Here is a 20,181-nt window from a genome sequence, read left to right as displayed (position 1 = left end):
CTTTGTCATGAAAAAGCCCCCCCCCCCCCCGCTTATGTACGTCAGTGCTATTTATGGATAATAAGGGATTTCACGGAGCTGTTGTATCCTGCAATTTATAATATTGCGTTTACGAATTGTGTTATATATGTGATTCAGAAGAGAGATATATATAAAGTTATATATGAATATGTTTAAAAGAAAAATAAAAGAATACTTAGTTGAAAATGAATCCTATAATAAAGTTTTCAAAATATACCCTTTTTTAGGGGAGGATTTTTGGGCGTCTGGTCGTCTTTTTTCAATTCTATTTATATTCATATTTCTGAATGCCATGTGTAAATGTTTTTTTTTTCTTTTGTTTTCTTTTGTGTGTTTTTTTTTTCTTTTCTTCTTCTTTTTCTTTTCTTTTGCACACTTTATATATTTTATTTGGAGCAGCTCACCACAATTTACGATACTTTCAGGGTAAGAAAAGTAGTTTAGAAATGTGACACGAAGTCATGTGAACAAACTACGCGCGTTACCCCGGATACCTTACACGCTACTTGTGACTTTTGACCTCTGTGTTTCCAATGATACCTTTCATGCCTTCAACCAATCCAAATCTACGAATTCCATTCCATTGGGGATCATTTCCTCTGAATTCACGCCCCGCCTGATCCGTTTATATATAGCCATATTTACTATTTAACACCATCTCAAAATATAGATAGACAGATAAGTAATTTTACGCTCAAAGGTGTTCTCAAACAGGGTGAGAATCACAAATACTTTTTTTTTTTCATTTCGAGCTTGCCAGGGGGGCTACCATACCACCCTACTCGCCAATTAAAGAGTCCAGAAGCCGACTTGCTGTGGTTGATTGAGTTGTAATTTCAATTGTTGTTTGTGGCTTCCTGTCAAAGAGCAGGAAGGCTTTCATTTTCTCCAACGAGCCAACATTGAAGGAATTGGAAAGTAAAAGTATTTCAAGAAGCCTCGATCCGCTCAAAAGATTTCATCACCAGTGATCACGCCAACCTTGTGAATGTAATATGCACATTCTATCTTACATGTTAATACGATAGGAAGTCTTAAACATAGAATTGAATTGTATACATTTCCTTCACATGCCTATACTTGGTAAACAAGGCATTGTAGTTTTAGAAGGTCTTTGACGACTGAACTTGCTATGATCAGGAGATTTTGTCACAAAAATATTCTAATGTGTGTTCTTCTCTTAACGTATACCTTAATAGCTTTCCATTTTCACTAAAGATTGTTACCATGAATGCCATTTCGAACCTTTCGCATTTACTACGGAGACACTCTCTACAACGCACCAATTCCTTTGAAAATGCAAGTCAAATCACAATGGAGAGCTGAGAGGCTTTTGTCTAAATTTGGTGGAACGGGACAGCATCGGAATCTCTTGACTTTGGACAACGACATTTGCACTTGTTCGTCCGGTGTAAAGCTTACATCACTGACCAAGATACTAAAATATATGTACCCATTCACACAAAAATCATCGACGATTTGCTGATTACATTCAGCATTACTTAGCAATAGTCAAGTACAAAGAATGGATCTGACTTTATATCGGTCGTGAATTCTCAAAATGTGTGGCAACAACAACAAAGTAATAACCGTAGGGGATGGCAGCACTTTCAGGCCTAGTTTTAAAAAGCGTCATTTTACATTATCCTGCTCCTCCCTTTCATCACTTCTGACCAGTGGCCATGCAGCCTTCCAAAGGATCGTCCTTTTGAAATTCGTTCAGTTTTATAAATGCCCCTATATAGAAACCGGGAATGATTATTAGAAAAAAAAAAGTACATGTTGTAGGACGGATATCCCTCCCCTCAAGGTTTTACATATAGTTTTTATGAAGGTCTGTCTATAATTCATGTCCTTGTGACAGGGATCCATTTTCAGTATTCTATCATAATTAATTGTCATCTCTTTCGTCCACCCATTATCACCTCCGTATCCCATTTATCTTCACAATTTAACCAGATAGAACGCGTTCTTTAAGCATGTTTAGGATGTGAGAAGTCAGTGTACGCCGAGTCAGTGCACCTATTATACAAGATAATTCTTCCCCAAGAGGACTGATCTGCTGATGTCATCAGTGAATTTCTGACAGATTCTTCAAAACCTTCAAAAGTCCCTTTCATCATATTCATGGTACGTTCCAAGAAAATTTGTTAAAGAAGTAGCGTGAAAGCAAACAAACTTGCATGGCACGCCCGAAGCCCAAACCAGTATAGTTCCGCTAGATTCCTTGGAAGAATAAAGGTTCATATAAATCACTTTTTGATTCTATACTGATCAACTATGGCTCAAAAAAGTAAATTTGTGCTGATTATAAACATATATATTTCAAAAGGATCAAATTTACGATGGAAGCTGCTTGATAGAGACATGTCACCATGATCAGGAGGCTAAATTGTTATCTTCAACCCCCTAGATTGGAGGATAACTTTTTAAAGACCAATATATGAAATTTGCTCTTGAAAATGTTCTGAAAATCCTAAAATATATTTCATAGCCAATCAAATATTTATTGGTGTATAAATGAAAATTACTGCTTTAAGAATACTTCAACAAAATAATACAAATACACTGACTTGAATGATTTCACATTCAAGATAATACATTTCAACAAAATAAATGCATGTATGGAAATAAAGAGGTAACACTAAAAAGAAAAGCTTGTATATACAATATGGTCATCCTACTTAACTTTTAAACGATTTTATGTCAAAAATTGTATAATTAAGGCAGAGACATGAATGAAGACGACATAAGTATTTTTTACCAGGTATAAAACATGACATGTTTGATTTTGGACAGTGTATAAGAAATTCATCTATGTCTAATGTATATAAAAATAAACATAATAAAAGAAGCGACCTGTATTCACCCAAAGAAAACAAAATCGAGTGCTTTCAATTCCTGTTTATCCATGGCTCCTCCCGACCCACAGATCATAACTCTACATAATCGTGCTCTTTTTGTTTATCGATACGGGGTTTGAATTATTTGATAAAATGGAGATGCAGCATACAAAATTAATCTGGAAACCCGAGAAAAACAAGAGAATGTGGGAAATCATCCCCCATCAAATAAAATTGTGACCCTATCATACAGGTAAGACTTGAAGAGAAAGCTGCTTGATCTTGGCTTGTAATCATGATCATGAGGCTAAGAATCACAAATGAACTGTGCTGTGGTTTACTACTAATGAAATTATATACGCGGTCGACCCCCGAGATGAGAGGCGGGTGCCTAGTTATTTCAAGGGAGGAGGTTTAAAAAACATTCTTCAAAATCTTTTGATTTGATAGATAAAATAATGATATTCATTAGCCCTGAACTGCTGAATGAAATTCTTTGCTTGGTTCTTCGATTATTCATAAAGAAGCTCGGATCCAAGATGTCATGACGGGGGGGGGGGGGCAGATTTCTTCAATTTTGTTTAGCCTAAAAATTGTTATCGGGATCCACATTGGTTTAGAGTTCCACCACTCGAAATTAAGACAGCGTAATTCAATCCAGCGTGCTTTTCGGGGTACTAAAAAAAAAAAATGACTCCACAAGCTAGTCTGGCGTTGACTACTGCGTGGTTACAAATGACCAGGTTCTTTTTTAGAGTGAAGGAATAGTGTGCATTTCAGAGAAATTACTTGTTCTTTTTTTTTGTGAATGAACGAACGTTTTATTCACCACTAACCTAACCTATATTGTTTGTTTTACCAGGTTCCAGATTGCAGTAATTATTTTGTTCATGTTTTGAGAGATAAACGGTATTGTTATCATGTCAATGGTTACTAAATGGGACCAGTTGGTGTATGGATTTGTATAATCGAGTAATCATGTTGGCCCGGAAACATATCCCTTTTCATCGTTTTTTGCCCATCATCTTAAAAGCAAACCCATCACCTCATATTTCTTTTTCGACACCGGGCTATTGCCTAAACAAGGTAATTATTGGATACCCCTTCAGCCTTCCAGCACCCGAGATGACGCTCGAACTCAGATTTTGTAAACGTTTAAGGGTGATCAGTACATGTATATATTTTGTAAAAGAAATAAGAATACAATTATTTGGAATTAAAAAGGGGTGTATTTTTTGTTAGCTTTTAGTTTATATTCCAATAGCACATGTTTTTATGCACGTACTTTTGATCTAGATTCTACCATGGTTTGCATCATGCATGCATGCCAATGTGGTATAGACTCCCGGAGTGTTCGTGGTTGCTTGGTCGGTGGTGTCAAGGTAATATAGCACGCATATTCTTATGATTAGAAGAAATATACTACAACGTGTATTGTGATGTCGATGACAAAGCTGACAGACACATGATAGAAATAATAATTCATATTTTTGTTCCTTGCATATTGACAGACAACCTGTATACTGATAGTAGTACGTGCACTGGTGTAGCATATAAAGAATCACCAAGCAATTGATGATCTAGATCAAGATGAGTACTAACCAAGCGGGAAAAGCAATCGAATCTTGAGAGAATGTGTGCTTATCAGAAAGCGGTGTTTTCATGTTTAGCGGCTAAATTCAGATTTCATATTTACATCCATTTCCGCATTCTCTTCTCTTAATATTTAATGTGCCCGTCTGAATTTGTCTAGATTACCACCGATCATCATTGCATCACTCAATTAAAACGGTGTTTACAAATACATTATCTGACTGAAAGCCATATAATATTGACATTCAATGGAGTTAGATCTTCTTACCCCTCAACTCATTTATTTAACTCAAATCCAGTTCATCTTTTTCGCTCGGTGCTCAATTTATGGGAATATACACAGTAAAAAATATCACGCTGTTTAAACCCAGGCCCAGGCGCGTAGCCAGGGGGGCGGTGGGGGAGGTCGCCCCCCCAAAAAAACGCTCCCAAAAAGAAAAAAAAAAGAAGGAGAAAAGGAGAGAAAGAAAAAGCGAAAGGAGAAAAGGGGAGAAAGGTATAGCTTTTTTGTCTTTTCCCTTCTATTTTTGGTTAAAAGAATAAAAACTCTAAACGAGACGTTCTTCTCACTTCATAAAAAATCTTGTTTCCGCGCTCCGCGCGGGAAAAAAATATAAAAATTGCCATTCCTTTTTGCTTCCCAAACCTTTTTTCTACTCCGTTTTCCCCTTCCCGCCTGTGGGAATCGTATATTCTTGCCAGAAATTATAAAGTATACATGGGAGTAAAGAGTATGACAAGTATTTTTTCAAATATTGCATTGACACAAAAGTTTGGATTTTCTGTTCTTCCGCTTTTCAGCAAGTAGTGTTTGGCAAAGTCAAAGGGGGAGGCATTAAATTCGTGCCGTGCTATATGCAAAAGTATGTACGATATACTTTATTCTATATCGCTGCACATCCATGTCTTGTTTTGCACCATTGATTTGAAATTTTGAATATCTCTTAAGTTTCTTAATCAAAGGAAGCGCTTAATATGAGCGGAATTACACATTTTTTCCCAAAATAAATCACAGAGGTTTCCGCGCTTCGCGAGCATGGGAAAGGAAGAGTCCCTCTTCTAGCTTGCATCATCGTTTTCACATTTTGCGCTCGTTTTTCTTTCTAATCGAGTTATTTATACAATATAAGAAATATCAAATTTAGAACAGGTTGAACTTTTTCAGAGAATTTTTTTGTATATTCGCGGCGCGCGGGAAGGAATATAGCGCCTATTTCCTTCCTGTATATACCCGTCTTCTACTCTGTTTTGCGACTTGAGTTAAAGAAATTTAATGTGGGTACACTTTTTACAATCAAATCTGATGTGACCAAGGTGGGCATAATCATTTCTTTTCTCTATTTTCAGAAAACTTTATAAGCTTCCACGCTTCGCGCGGTAAGAGGAATTTATTTCAAATTCTTCAATCTTTTCCCATTTTGGGGGCACTCATAATTTCTTTCGAAAAAAAATTATGTTAATCATAGCAAGTCAATATTCGAGTTGATAAGGGTACTAGAGACGCAAGAGACGCCTTCTTTTGAATTGAATTTGATGAGATATCGAAAACTTCGCGCTCCACGCGGGATGGGGGAAACCAGGGGGAAACTCCCCCCTCCCTGCACCCTCCTCCAATAAATCCATTATTCTTTGACAAATTTAATCAAACTATCACCAGCATTATTTTGTCTCTGAATTGTTCTGCTTTATTAAATTATTCCCAGGGTAAATGCGTCCTGAAGTGCGAATGCAAATTGTTTGACAAAATCAGAAAGCAAAATGAACCATGTAGTAATTTTTTTTTCTGTAGGCCAGGATAAAAAGGGGGGGGGGGCCTTTCAAATATTGTTGATTACGAGAGAGAAAAAAAAATAGAAGGGGCAGGGGTGGGGGAGAAGTGCAACATCATCCTGCCCATCTACATTTTGAATTTCTTTGGAATACGTACCTTGCTCCGTTTTCAACTTATTTTGCCACATGAATTCATTTGTATAATATGTATACGTTTCTGTTTAATTTCTTTCTAGACCAATTATTGATAGAGACTTTTATACGTGAAAATCAAAGCCAACAGTCTCAAGCACGCGTAAATCAATTACATTATGCTGTCAGTAATGTATTTCGTCAGGATTTATGTTGTGTTATGGAACGCCGCGCGATAGAGTGCCAGCTCGGGATCACTCATCATGGATTACTTCATTAGTGGCACCTGTCGCTTGTCATACACCTGTTTTCAACCTAAGGCCTCGTCATTTCATTTACACCATTATACTTGGACTAGGTTCTCAAATGTGTAGTATTTTGAAGAGAAATCTTAAAACCAGCTGAGTCCATGTGTTGACAGCGCTTTTTTTTTTATTCAATCATCGTCTCTCCCCCCCCCCTCTCTCTCCCTCGTTCATGTCCACAAAGTCTTTTGCCAAAATGTACTTGTAGTTGTAAATTGCGTCTGATAATTATTGCCTTTATAAACCTTTTCTAAGTATTATACCAGGTGGGTGTTTCATAAAGCTGTTCGTAAGTTAAGAGCGACTTTAAGAACGACTGGTGATCCCTTCTTGCGGTAAGTGGTATATTGAATCGGAGATGATTTAGCGCGTAAGAAAGGATCACCAGTCGTTCTTAAAGTCGCTCTTAACTTACGAACAGCTTTATGAAACGGCCCCCTGGGGTGTTTTAATAAAGAACAATAATAACTTAAGTGCTCTTGGCGATGACAGTGCCACATGTTACCCATACCGGCAATGGTCTCTTGATAAATTATCATGGTCATACAAAGTTCATTTTATGAGATTAAAATATCAATCGAAAGTACGGATTTAAACACACGATTGAGAATTATAACAAGATTCAAGAACAACGGAATACTAGATAATAGATCTAAAATAAAATGAATGATGGATACCACTGGGCCGGTAATTTCGGATACAGCAATCCGCGATTTGACGTATCAACGTTTCCATGGAGATTCATTCGACTGAACGTGCACTTTGCAGGTTATCTGTTCAATAACAATAGATCGAATTATGCAAGATATGCCATTCTGTGATTTGTCGATTAATCGCAAGCCATATTACGAAGATCAACCAACTGATAAAAATGACATAATTTCTTTCATTGAAGCAGACTGCAATCAGGACAAATTATTGATCTAGTTCTGATAATGATCGTAGTGTAGGATGTCCATAAATCAATTAACGACAGCAGGCGTATGATATTATATGAGCTCGAACGATAGATATTATACCGGTAATGGTATAAAGATAGTAATGACGACAATGATAGCAATTATTATTATCATTATTATTATCATTATCAATATTATTATCATTATCATTATTATCATTATCATTATTATTATTATTATTACTATTATTATTATCATTATTATTATTACTATTATTATTATTATTATTATCATCATCATCATCATTATTGTTGTTGTTATTATTATTTGGCCCTATTGTTAATATTATTAGTTCATTCCCCCCCCCCCCGAGTTGAATCTGAAATGAATTTCAAAAAGAGTGTTTCAAATGAAATACGCTACAGGAAGTTGGGGAGGGGCTGTTTAGTGCTTGATCACACTGAAGTCAGTTCGCATGGTGCCTCTGTTTCCAAATCTATTATAGGTCTTCGCGCGCTAATGATTTCCAATTATTGTGAAGGACACCTTACAATCAAAGCTGTAATTGCTGACACTTTCCCTTCATTTAGGGGACATATTCATAGGCTTTTTGTCCCTTGCATGCAGCATTGTATAAAATTCTCGTAGGGTGAGATTTAAAGCATTATACTGCTTCATATGGGGAGTATGTTCTGACAAAATGTAGAAAATAAAATAAATCTGTGACCTCCCTGATTTGATGTGGGTGGGTAGTGAAAAAAATACACAAAATAAGACAAACCTTGTCCGTTTTTTTGTGAAATTACTACAAGGCATTTTACATAATATTACGTAAACGCAATACGAGTAATAATGGATGTCAAAGATTTGTCCGTTTTAATTTGTTTCTCAGGAATTTGATCGTATGACGTTTGTACGTTTGTTTAGATTTTTTGCAGAGTTGACATTCCTCCTCACGAAGACAAATCATTAGACACATAATCTATAATTTTTGGAAACATCAGATGTGTTTCTATGGTTACAGTTTATATCAAATTTGATTTACGTTATTTGGAACTGCATACAATAAAAAACACTGAAAATTTAATGGAATTAGTTGCAGAGCTAGTTGTGGTTGGTGCATTGTTGAGACTTTTTTGGGGGTCTTTTTGTAGGAAAATTATGACTGACAGTTATAACTTCTGTTTCTTTTCTTTTTTTTACAAAATAGACCCGTTTCCAACCCCCTCCCCAAATTATGGAATCCTGGATCTGCTCATGAATAAAGATGATGACATTTCTGTTTATCATACAAATTGAGATTTCTCCGATGACTTTAATGTTTATGGTTTAGGTGACTTGAAAATCGGAGTCTGATACATGCATGGTTGTAATTGTGCAGTGTTTAAATTCACAAGCTGAATCCTGTCAAAAATCACTTTCAAGAAAAGATCAAGTCTTGTCGATATCAATAAGAAAACCACAAGATGAGTAAGAAGATGACAAGACGCAGTAGTGTGTATCTGACCACACACCATTAACCATGCATTCACAGACCCTATACAAAGTACTCTCTCATCAACTCACATTATGTTAACACTGAGATCCAAGTTATTATAACTGGTGAAATTATCATATCAATAAACTAAAACTGGTTCATTTTCCTCCACCGGTCATTGAATGATATCTCAATTTAGATGTATTGCTGGACATTAACAAACATGTTGACCTTAAGTAAAGGACAGAGGTGTGAAGAGATACCCCGCAACTCCTCCACCCCCCCCCCCCCCCAAAAAAAAAAAAAGATCGATGGGCGCTCATAAAGCTTGGGACTTAATTAAAGTAAGGAAATAATTATGAATTAACGCCCATCCTCAACCTATAGGATCCGACACCTGTTCCTTGTACATGTGGATTGAATGATTACCAAATATGGGACGTATAATCCTTGCAATTTAACACAGAAATCCTGTATTTCAATAATACACCCGAACTATAATCGGAAATCTTAGTAATTCGTTTATAAGCTTATATAGTGTGGTTGAAAGTTTACCATATTGCTAGTTATTAAAATTCATGGATTCTTTAATCTTTATGAATCTTTTTTATGATAAATTTCATAAAGATCTTTAGCTTTGATAGGTAAAGCACTATTAAAAGTGGGCCGCGGTACGGGGGTGCGAGGCTTCAGCTCCATATTTATTTTTCAATAAGCGTCTACAAAGACGTAAGATTTCCATTTTATTGGTGTGTTTTTATGCATGGTCAGCCCCTCCCCTTTCCCCTTTTCAATGCCGTTCCACAGCCACTGGTTACTATGGTAACTGACGGCCACCTTTTTTATAAACCATACCCAGATATCAATTTTCCCTATAACCCGTGCACCCCCCCCCCCCCCGATGTTAAATAGCACTTCGTTCACAGCCTATGCAAACAATAAGATGACCCCTGAGAAGTATATTGAATATTATTTCAAGAAAACACAATTCTTCGAAAAAAAATAAGTACATGCACGTATATTTATTATGTTTGACGAAAGGTTTCACTTTCTATTGCTCGTATAGCTATAAAGCGAAAATGAAAAAAATACAAATTGAAAATAAGTAGTTCTACAAGTTTTTTTTTCTATTATGTCTGAGGAACAGTAAGGTATTTTAGCATCATTCTGTATTATACCCAATCATACCTACATCATAATTTTACTGCCCCCCCCCCACAAAAAAAAAGATTCGCATCATCTTATTCAACATCACTATCGCTCATAGTCATTATCATCACTTATCATCCTCATGATCATCACCTTCATAACCATCAACATCATCATCGTTATCATCATTAAAGTCAACATTATAATCATCATCATCTTCTTCTTTAAACTATGTCAATGTCAACATTATGTGTTATCACGGATCGTTGCGTTCTTACATTCAGAGGACATAAATAATAACTTAGCATAATGTTCTAGTTCTATGTATAAATTCCCACAAAAAAATCACCTTCTAATGTCATTAAATTTTAGAAATATCATAAACATCAAGGTAGAACAATTTTAGGTGAAAGAGGTTTGTGATGATCTTACCATAGTTTCTATGAATGCTCGATCAGGACTCTCCGAGATGGAGGAATCTACTGGGAACATAGACACCGATGTTACGCCTGTTGTAAATATGGACACCTTCAAGAAAACCAGACAGAGTAAAGACCCAACACCGTTCATAACTTCCCATCTCGTGTGATCCAGCTTACAAACCATGGTTACACACAACACACTCTATAAACTCTGACAAGTTCAAATACCACGACCTACTACGGCACTGACGATGATACGCTTCCAAAAGTTCTCAACATCAGAACTTTCATATCAGAGATGAGGAGCAAGTCGTATTATCTGGGCATCCCGTCGGTGTGGTGGTCTACAACTGGAAGAAATGTTCGCAAATGGGCTTTATTTATATATCCTGGATCCTTGTGGAATCAATGCTTTTCTAAAAAAGAAGAATGGCGAGGAATATCAGAACCTATCACTAACGCTTGTCATGAGAGTGCGTTCGTTGATTTGAGCTCTCACTTTTAATCGAAGTTTTCTCCACACACTGTTGGTGTATTCGGTGGCGCTCTTGCAAATTGCATTTATAACAACGGTTGCTAAATGGAAAGAGATAAAGCATGAATATATAGGTTCTTCATGATCCATCCCACTGATGAAGTCTTCATCAGTGGGCTGGGATTTTTGATACTTTGGAGAAGTGGAGGAGTGCCAAAAAATTGCAAATACAAAAATTGAATAAAATATTTTTCTCATTGATCAAAGGTGATATCAGTGTATTTTGATTGAGGGGCAAGGCTCAATCAGTTCGATTAATTTTTAGACTCTAATAATTTTTTTAGATGAAAAAAAAAAATATTGGTACATTATTATATATGTGTTATGTAGACATACACGACATATCCATCTGTTTCCATACGCTTCTTTTTATTTTTATGTTTACTTCTTTTCTCCCCTTTCCATTTTGTCATAAAAAAGATAACAGTGGTGTCGCTCCCTGTAAACATGTAGAGTAACACATAATATCACATTACTTGAAAGTATGTTCTTGTTTAGGAAGAGGGGTGACGACCAAAAAAGAGAAGAACAGCGAGTAAAAAAACATAAGAAGGCATGCAGGGGCGTTACCGGGATATTTTAGAGAGGGGGGCAAAAGAGTTTAAGCTGACGTCTTTTTTTCTCTTTTTTCCATGAAAAATAGAGGTAGCGTATTGTTATAGCACCCAACCTCTTTCCAAAAATCTCTTTTCTTTATTTCGTCTGTTTTTATTTCATCATTTAAACAGTTTGGGGCTGTCGTCTCGACCTGCTCCCTTGTAACGCCGCCATAGTAATTGCTTTACCTTAATCTTACATCATTATCAGAAAGGTATGCTTGCTTATATAGGTAAGGAATTCATTCTATCTGTTGGATGTGATCCGAAACGGCACCTTACTCCGCTTTTTCGCGAAAAACTGAAAACTTTTGACATACTTTCATTATTTTGTTTAGATTTCGTTAAGTCGTATTCTTCCGAAATGTCAAAGTTTTGACCCTGATAACATACACAACAAAATAAATCACCACCCTGCAAGACAATCTTAAAGGTGCAGTATATGGATTTTACCTGATCTCTGGTATCGATGGTACATTAAATACAGGCAAATGGAATCGAAATGTAGATCCCTTGGGTATAATACTCGAAATCTTTTTATTATAAGGTACTTTTCTTTTATCTACAATACCCGGTTCAAGACAATCTCATTTCATTATTCAAATAGATGGCACTTAAAGGACAAGTCCACCCCAACAAAAAGTTGATTTGAAAAAGAGGAGAAAAATCTAACAAGCAAAACACTGAAAATTTCATCAAAATCGGATGTAAAATAAGAAAGTTATGACATTTTTAAGTTTCGCTGAATTTCACAAAACAGTTATATGCACATCCTGGCTGGTATGCAAATTGGCAGACTGATGACGTCACACACTCACTATTTCTTTCGTATTTTATTATATGAAATATGAAATATTCTAATTTTCTCCTCCTTGTCAAGTGAAACAAAGTTTTATTTTTCACTGAACATGTGGAATTACCATTATTTTAACAGTTTATGGTTAAGTTAAGTTGGTCCTTATTGTCAAATCTGTAAAAATTGAAATATTGTATTATTCAAACAATAAAAAACAAAAGAAATAGTGAGTGATGGACATCATCGACTTTCTCATTTGCATATCGCTGAGTTGTGTATTGAACTGTTTTGTGAAAAATAAGCGAAACTTAAAAATGTCACAACTTTCTTATTTTACATCCGATTTCGATGAAATTTGCAGCGTTGTTTGTTTGATTTTTCTCTATCGATTCAAATCAAATATTTTCTGGGGTGGACTTGGCCTTTAAAAGCATCGTTGAATTGTCTTATTTGCAGACCCGCATTCCTTCAGATTTCAGTAAAATGGTTATGGGTAAAACAAGAGAGATGGGAATTTTAGTGACAAATTAACGAACTATGGATCTCACTGACGAAAATAAAAGATGACATGAGCACAGTGGCTATAGTTTGAACGAAGTTCATGACGTTAATTCAAGAACACCCACTGGTTTTTCTTCTTTGCGTTCAAACACCGGCATAATAATCATTTACTTCGGTGTACTTGAGACGAACTCAACAACAATTACCAGCCATACTTTATTGGATTATAAAATGATATTCGTTGTTTACAGAGGGTTCGTTATATTGCATTTGATTTATTCGGTTATTATTTTAATTTTTATTTCTCGAAACGTAATCGCATTACATAACGAAGTTTAAACTGTTAAAATCATGCAGGTTCAATATTATTATGTATAGGGAGGCCAATTTCCTCTGATTTTACAATTCCTGAAAAGGGAAGTAAGAATCAATAAGAGAATGTACTAAGCAAGAGATTTAAGGATTTGGAAAATAAAATGATGAAGGACGTTGAAACCTCTAATTTTTATTCGAACAGTTATCAATCCAATAAGGGGTTATCTTGTTGCCCTATCAATGTAAGTTGCTATCGCTAGTAAAAAAACATGTGTGTAAATGAAATGTCAATATTCTGAACTCAAACGTTATGATAAACACAGTTTAACACCATTAATGTTATTTTTTTAAATATATTTTGTTATGGGTATTCTCACAATGCACTAAAAGTTTGTTCTTAGAAAGAAACTCTTCAGATGCATGATGTGGATGTATAACTGAATTAAGCAGGGACTGCGGAATAAAGGTGGCTTTACCCCCCACTTTTCGTTAACAAAAAAATCAACATCTTATAGTGATTTTTTTTTCATGGTTAAGTCCATATGGCTCAGTTCCCCTTTCAAACATGCATTCTGCGGAGACAGTATCTAGATAGAGATGAAATTAAAGCAAAGCAAATACAATACAAAATAAGAACAATCGCCATCATATTCCGATTGACATAATATTTCATTTGGGAGGTGGTAACTAATTCCTCTACCGATATACAACTAAGCAAAGACTTTTTCAAATGTCATTCACATGTGAACGCAGCCATTCACATTTTTGCACGGTATTAGTAAAAGACCTTTTAACCTGCAAGGCTCTGAAGTATGTGTTTGGATTGGCTTCTTGATTTTTTTCCTCGAGGAAGAAATCCATACTTCAACCATGGATATATGCCTCAACTATAATTGAAGCTTGGTCATGTTGGTAGGTAGATGGATGTAGATTAGCAAAGGCGAAAGTAAGAGAGCTGCACCCGTTTTTTCATGACAGGGGCGGATCAAGTATTTTATGGGGAATGGGATAAAATAAAATATTATGCCAGCTTGGCTGGCATAACGCGTTAGGAAAGTGTTATAGTGGGGGGGGGGTGTGATGCGCTAGTATACACGTATACATACCCTAATCCACTTGCACAGATTCTCACACTTTTTTTTTTTTTTGCCAACGAGCGAAGCGAAAGAGCAAACAATATTATATATAATTTATACGAACGCGAAGCGCGAGCTGTGATAATGACCTGAAAAGGGGACTTATCAAGCACCGTTTGGATTCATGAAGTAGATAAGACTTGTATTTAAAAACATATAATGTGAACACAACGTGCGAGCTGGATTAATATTATATTTATGAGTGAAAATTGACATTTTGAGAACTTTTTTGTAATCATGAACAGAATACGTATCTTATATACAAAACGAACAGTGCGAAGTGCAAACTGAACTACTATTTCTTTAATTTAAAAAGAATATTTTATGTGTCGCTGTTATCCTCTTGAATGGAATACGTATCTCGTTAAACGGGTATATGCGAGCGCATTACCCCCCCCCCCCCCCACCTCAAATTATTGTCCTATTCCCTTCCACTTCCTTTTCCTTCTCTCTTCTCTTGTTTTTGGTCCGCTCCTGCCGAAGGTGTGTCCTTTCACATCCGGACATTTTTTTTAATTCTTCTTTATTGTATATTCTGATCGTTTGTGTCCAAATTGAAGATTTTCTTTTAAATTTCACTATAACCTGTTTTCAAAAAAGGACCCCTCATTTCAGACCTAAACTCAAGGACATAGACTATCATCTGTTTCAAACTTCCCTTTCCCCAGTTTTCTCTCCCTCTCTTTCCTTCATAAAATTTTAGATGGACTCGTATTCTCCGTTTAAATAGGCAATGTGAGCACAAAGCGCGAGCTGAATTTATTATTTCCATTCAGTGACTTTGTCCCACCCATCTTGATCTGTCTTTGTAAATTTTATTTATTTATTTTTTTTGCGATATTGATGGTTCGCAACTCTGTAATATAACAGTATTTGGGACGACATCATCATAGTTTCGGTATGTGTAAAACAGTGGCGGATCCAGGGGGGGGGGGCACATCCGGCCCGTGCCCCCCCTTTGAGAGCCATAATAAAAAATGTGCCGTTTCTTACACAAGTATAGTCAATATATTTTAATGGGAATATGTCGTTCAAACACAAGTGAGGACCTTTTTATGCTTTACAAATTGTTATATCAAGTTTTAAAACATAAAACACAGTCATATTTTGTGAAGAAAATACCTAAAAACTTGAATATAAAATCGTGAGAGCATTAGTCTAGGGAATAATAATGATATTCACGCAAGCTGCCAAAGGTGGCGTACTCCTATTATGATTCGATGAACAGTTTAGTGCCATCATGACTAATTTAGATTCAGAATTATTCTCCCCCTCCTCATCATCATCTTCATCATCATCATCATCGTCATCATCATCATCATCATCATCATCACCATCATCATTATCATAAGAAGAAGAAGGAAGAGGAGGAGGGGGTGGATTACATCTATTATCAATCATAATTGTATCAATCCTATCATATCAATCATATTATTAATCATAACATTATATCAATCATAATTTATCATCAATCATATTAATCATAAAATCAACCATTTCAATCTTATTAATCAAATCAATCATATCAATCATAACTTCTCAATAATATATATTTTTTTACTTTTGATTTTTGACGATGTAGGTTTAGTGAAAATATGTAAAGGAATATTACATTTAATTTTCAGTTTTTAGTTTGGGATTCCAAACATATATGACCCCTATGCATAAATACTCCCTCGTCATGCAAAAATCGGATCTTTGAAGGCCAGGCACAGTGTATGGAGAAAAATTTCTGAACGGTACGAGTTAGCTAAACAAGCTAGCCTATTATTTAACATCCTTTTTAATACAAAATCTAATTTTGTGATAGATTATAACACAACAGTAAACAAAACAAAAAAATCGTTATTATATTTCACCCTTTTAATTCTTCCCTTTTCTAACTTTTTCTTCCGACAGGTCATGGAAGTATTTGGTGGCCGTGGCTGCAAGGTCCCCGATCGGTACGCTAGTTTAAACTGACACATCATACATTCAGTTACATTTATTTATCAGGGAGTTGAATCTCTGGATTTGTCCTCATGTTTTTCGTTCGTAAATGTATTGTTTGTTACCTCCATATCGAGGCTATTTCTGCGTTTAAGATCAAATGACGTCAATATTTACAAGGTCATATGGGTACGAGAAAACAAAAACACAAACTTTGGACCCTCGCCCCGCCTCAAATGTTTACGACTAAAACAATTTTAGCATATTTTAGGTTGTGTGGGGTTGTGTACAACACGTATTCCAACGTTTATTTTTACGAAAAAATTGTTTTTTCCATTTTTTATGACAAGTAAAACGTACTTTTTTTAATAAACTTGGGAAGAATAATATATGATTCTCGTCTTTATTAAAAAAAAACCGTAAAAAACACACGTATATTTTGAAATTCTTTCAATCCCCTTAAAAAATAATGGTACAGTCTTTATTGCATATTCATTAAAAAAGTTTTCTTTGCCCAGAAACCCGGAAGTAGGGGAACGCTAAATCGTGCAGCGCAATATATGAGGAACCGGACTTCCGAAAATACGTCGAAGCAGCTTAGCTTCACATATACCTTGCCCTTCGCGTAAGGCTTGCGCCGCAGCTAGGCTAGCTAGGCGACCATCGACCGTACCGTACCGTGTGCCGAGCTCGAGTTCTGGAGTCGTCTTCACTACTTTACTACTATAAAGTTACTTGCATTTGCCGTCTAGAACGATTACAGCAATAGTTTTGTTGAATTTGACCAACTACAAATGGCACGGAGAGAGGAGTGCATACCGAGGTGGTTGTGGCATGCTTTTGACGCTCTTGATAGTGATAAAAATGGATCTGCTCCAAAGACAGAATTAAAGGTACGAATCTACGATACGTACGATAGTCGATACGTTGTCGTTGTGCAGTCCGACTTATTGATGTTGCATGCCTTCAGTTCTTTACTGAACGATGATGCTGAACGAATGAGTGGGATGTATTGTAAGGTTGAATGGATTTTCAAATTAATATGCCGGGACGTTGTTGGGCTTTAAAAATGAGCGTTGTTTCCTATTTCATGCAATTGTTTTAAATGTGATACCGGTGCTATACATGTTCATGAGCAGTGGCATAGTGAGTGAAACATTTTGAGAGGACCAGACGGCGTAATGGACAAAATTTAAAAAAAATGAAAAAATACTTAAGACTTAATACAAAGTTTCAAAAATGTACTTATGATTGATTTTAATATAATATTCAGAAAAAAAGGATCTTATTTCACCTGTTCCCTTTTCCTTTTTTTTTCTTTTTTTGGTCCTGAATATTTTTTTTGGTACACATGTATGTACATGTACGTGCCCCCAGCCCCCCCCCCCCATCTGTATGCCAGTGTTTATGAGCTGTTGTTGTTGTTATTTTGAATAGGCAAACTAGTCAGTTTTGACTATTGTTGCCTTGTAAAATAGCTTTCCTTTTTTTTTTCCAAAAACAATAATTTCTTTGTTGAATCTATATCAGTTAGAAAAATAAAGGAAAGAGAGGAAAGAAAAGTTCCTAGGAAATCGTGCAAGACCACCTCTCCTGCCCTGTACAGCACGTTATCCTGACAAGCCCGCTCGAGGTGCATTTCGATGGCATCTCAGGAATACAAAAAAATTGTATTCCCTATGTCTCTCAAACGTGAGCAGGGGGCTCTCTATCCGATACCTCGTAGAACTTCAATTGAATTTCCGCAAGTGAAATTTATGTCAAATCAGATCAATATCAACATAAAAAAAAAAACTATTTATAGTAGAGTAAATACTGACATTCAAGGGCCATATGAGGTGAGGTGAATGGGTACCCGGTAGGAAGAAATTCCTCGAATGCTCGAGCGCCCGATCAAGGTAGCGGTGCTGAAGCTGGGGTAATAATAATAGCAGGGCCCGCTGGGAGAACAGTTTTCGGAACTGAAGTGGCTACCCTGGGTAAATATGCTGATATTATTATTATTATTATTATTATATGATAAAGTGAAAGTGACAAGAAAGGTGCACACATAGACTATTTAGGTGAAAACATCATCGATTACATCATAAACAATTACCCCCCAAAATGAATAATTATATACACCTTGCTCAGAAAAGTATTATGGTCACGAAGTCTTGACTACACCCTGTTGTAATGGTTGCCATCCTGGCAACCAATTTGAAATCTATGAGTCCTTTTGAAATATTTGATAAGTGCACTTTGTGTCTTTACTGCGAGATTCTCCATTTTACGTTTCGCATCAGAGATATTGTTAACATTTAATTCAGCAAGTAATAGTGCTTGTTGAATAATAAATCTAGGGCAAACATATAAGAAGTGGTATATCGTTTCTCTTTCATTACAGAAATCACACTTTCCAGTTGTGTGTCTTCCCGTCTTAAAAAGGAAGTCGTTTAAACCCAAACCTCCCAAAAGCACATATCATACAGCCTTATAAAGTCACTGAAATCATTTGTGTAGCTGGTTAGGAGCAATGGATGTTTTTTTTTAAAATAAATCATCTTCTCAAATCTTAGACTGCTAAATCCGCTGTTTCAGAGGAGTTTTCAACATTTTCTGATTTTCCTATGACCGTCCTTTTCTCATGATTGCTTATCACTGGACATAGTAAATCTACATATATATTCAATTAAATTCATTTGTTTTTATTTAGGCCAAATGAATGACCGGTCATTTACGTAGTGCACACAACCAATCATATCATTAGGATCTGCTTGTAGAATCATTTTATTACATACTTTTTGTTGAGCCTGCATAGTCCTTCAGGAACATATATATCTTTCTCAAAGCATTTATTGACTTCTTGTTGATCTGAAGATAAAATATTCTTCATTGACAGATGAAATGGAGAAGGGCCTGTATTGTTATGCAGATGTCTTGTGAAAGAGGAAAGCTAAGTCAAATATTAATTTGTAGAATTCAAAATAAATACATAAATTTATGTTGAAATAGAAAAATTGGATGATCAACATACATGTACTAACTCCCTTTTGTGTACGTGTGAAACTAGGGTGAAACTAATAACCCAGCCTTTCTCAGGCAGGGAATGGGATGAAATTTCAGGATACAACCTTTAACTTCCTGTTAATTACTCTATTTACCTATATAATTGCAATAAGTCATCAGATGTGAGTAAATTATACAATTGGTAGGTTTTTTTATCATCAGTATGGGTACTTGTCTGTTGATGGAAGTTGGTATATCGCATAAAAAGTGAGGTTTTAATTTTGCCTCCATGTCATTAAATGGAAACAGTATTCATAGCTAAAGGGAAGTAGTCCTTAAAATATTAATTAGCTAAAGTGCTAACCTATTAAATTAATTAGCCATTGACTCACTACCACCCACTTGAGTTTGATCGATATAAATGGAGACAGTGAAAGAGGACATTCTTGCTTTATAACAGTGCACTGGTGTTGGAAATAATTCATAATTGAAATCTTTACTCAAGCATGAAACCAAATGAACTAAGCTCAATTAATTTACAAAGAATGGTGAATGATGAACGTGTTTATTTGTTCCAAGGTACATACTGTATACTGTACATGTGTATACATACTGTACTGTATGTGTCCATTTTCATCATCTTCTCATGTACTCAAGTTTTTTTTTATAGATTGAGATTGTACTAGAAAATCCTAATTTTACACCTTTCAGATTTTTTATATTTTTTTATTTATTTTTGGATGATTTTTTTAATATTAAGATAAATTGGAAGCT

The 20,181-nt window shown here is 35.6% G+C and overlaps 1 protein-coding gene across 1 annotated transcript in view; it reads left to right on the top strand.

Moving 5' to 3' along the window:
- The first annotated feature begins 16,931 nt into the window (after positions 1–16,931).
- The window catches only part of LOC129253622 (switch-associated protein 70-like), a 29,376-nt gene continuing 26,126 nt past the window's right edge, over positions 16,932–20,181 (top strand). Inside the window, exon 1 of the mRNA XM_064108050.1 lies at positions 16,932–17,312. Within this exon, the coding sequence (XP_063964120.1) occupies positions 17,214–17,312 (99 nt within the window). The 5' untranslated portion in view covers positions 16,932–17,213. The remainder of the gene's footprint in view (positions 17,313–20,181) is intronic.

This window comes from Lytechinus pictus, chromosome 2 (assembly GCF_037042905.1).
Source record: "Lytechinus pictus isolate F3 Inbred chromosome 2, Lp3.0, whole genome shotgun sequence".
Taxonomy (NCBI): Eukaryota; Metazoa; Echinodermata; class Echinoidea; order Temnopleuroida; family Toxopneustidae; genus Lytechinus; species Lytechinus pictus.
This window is presented reverse-complemented; position numbering and strand designations above follow the sequence as displayed.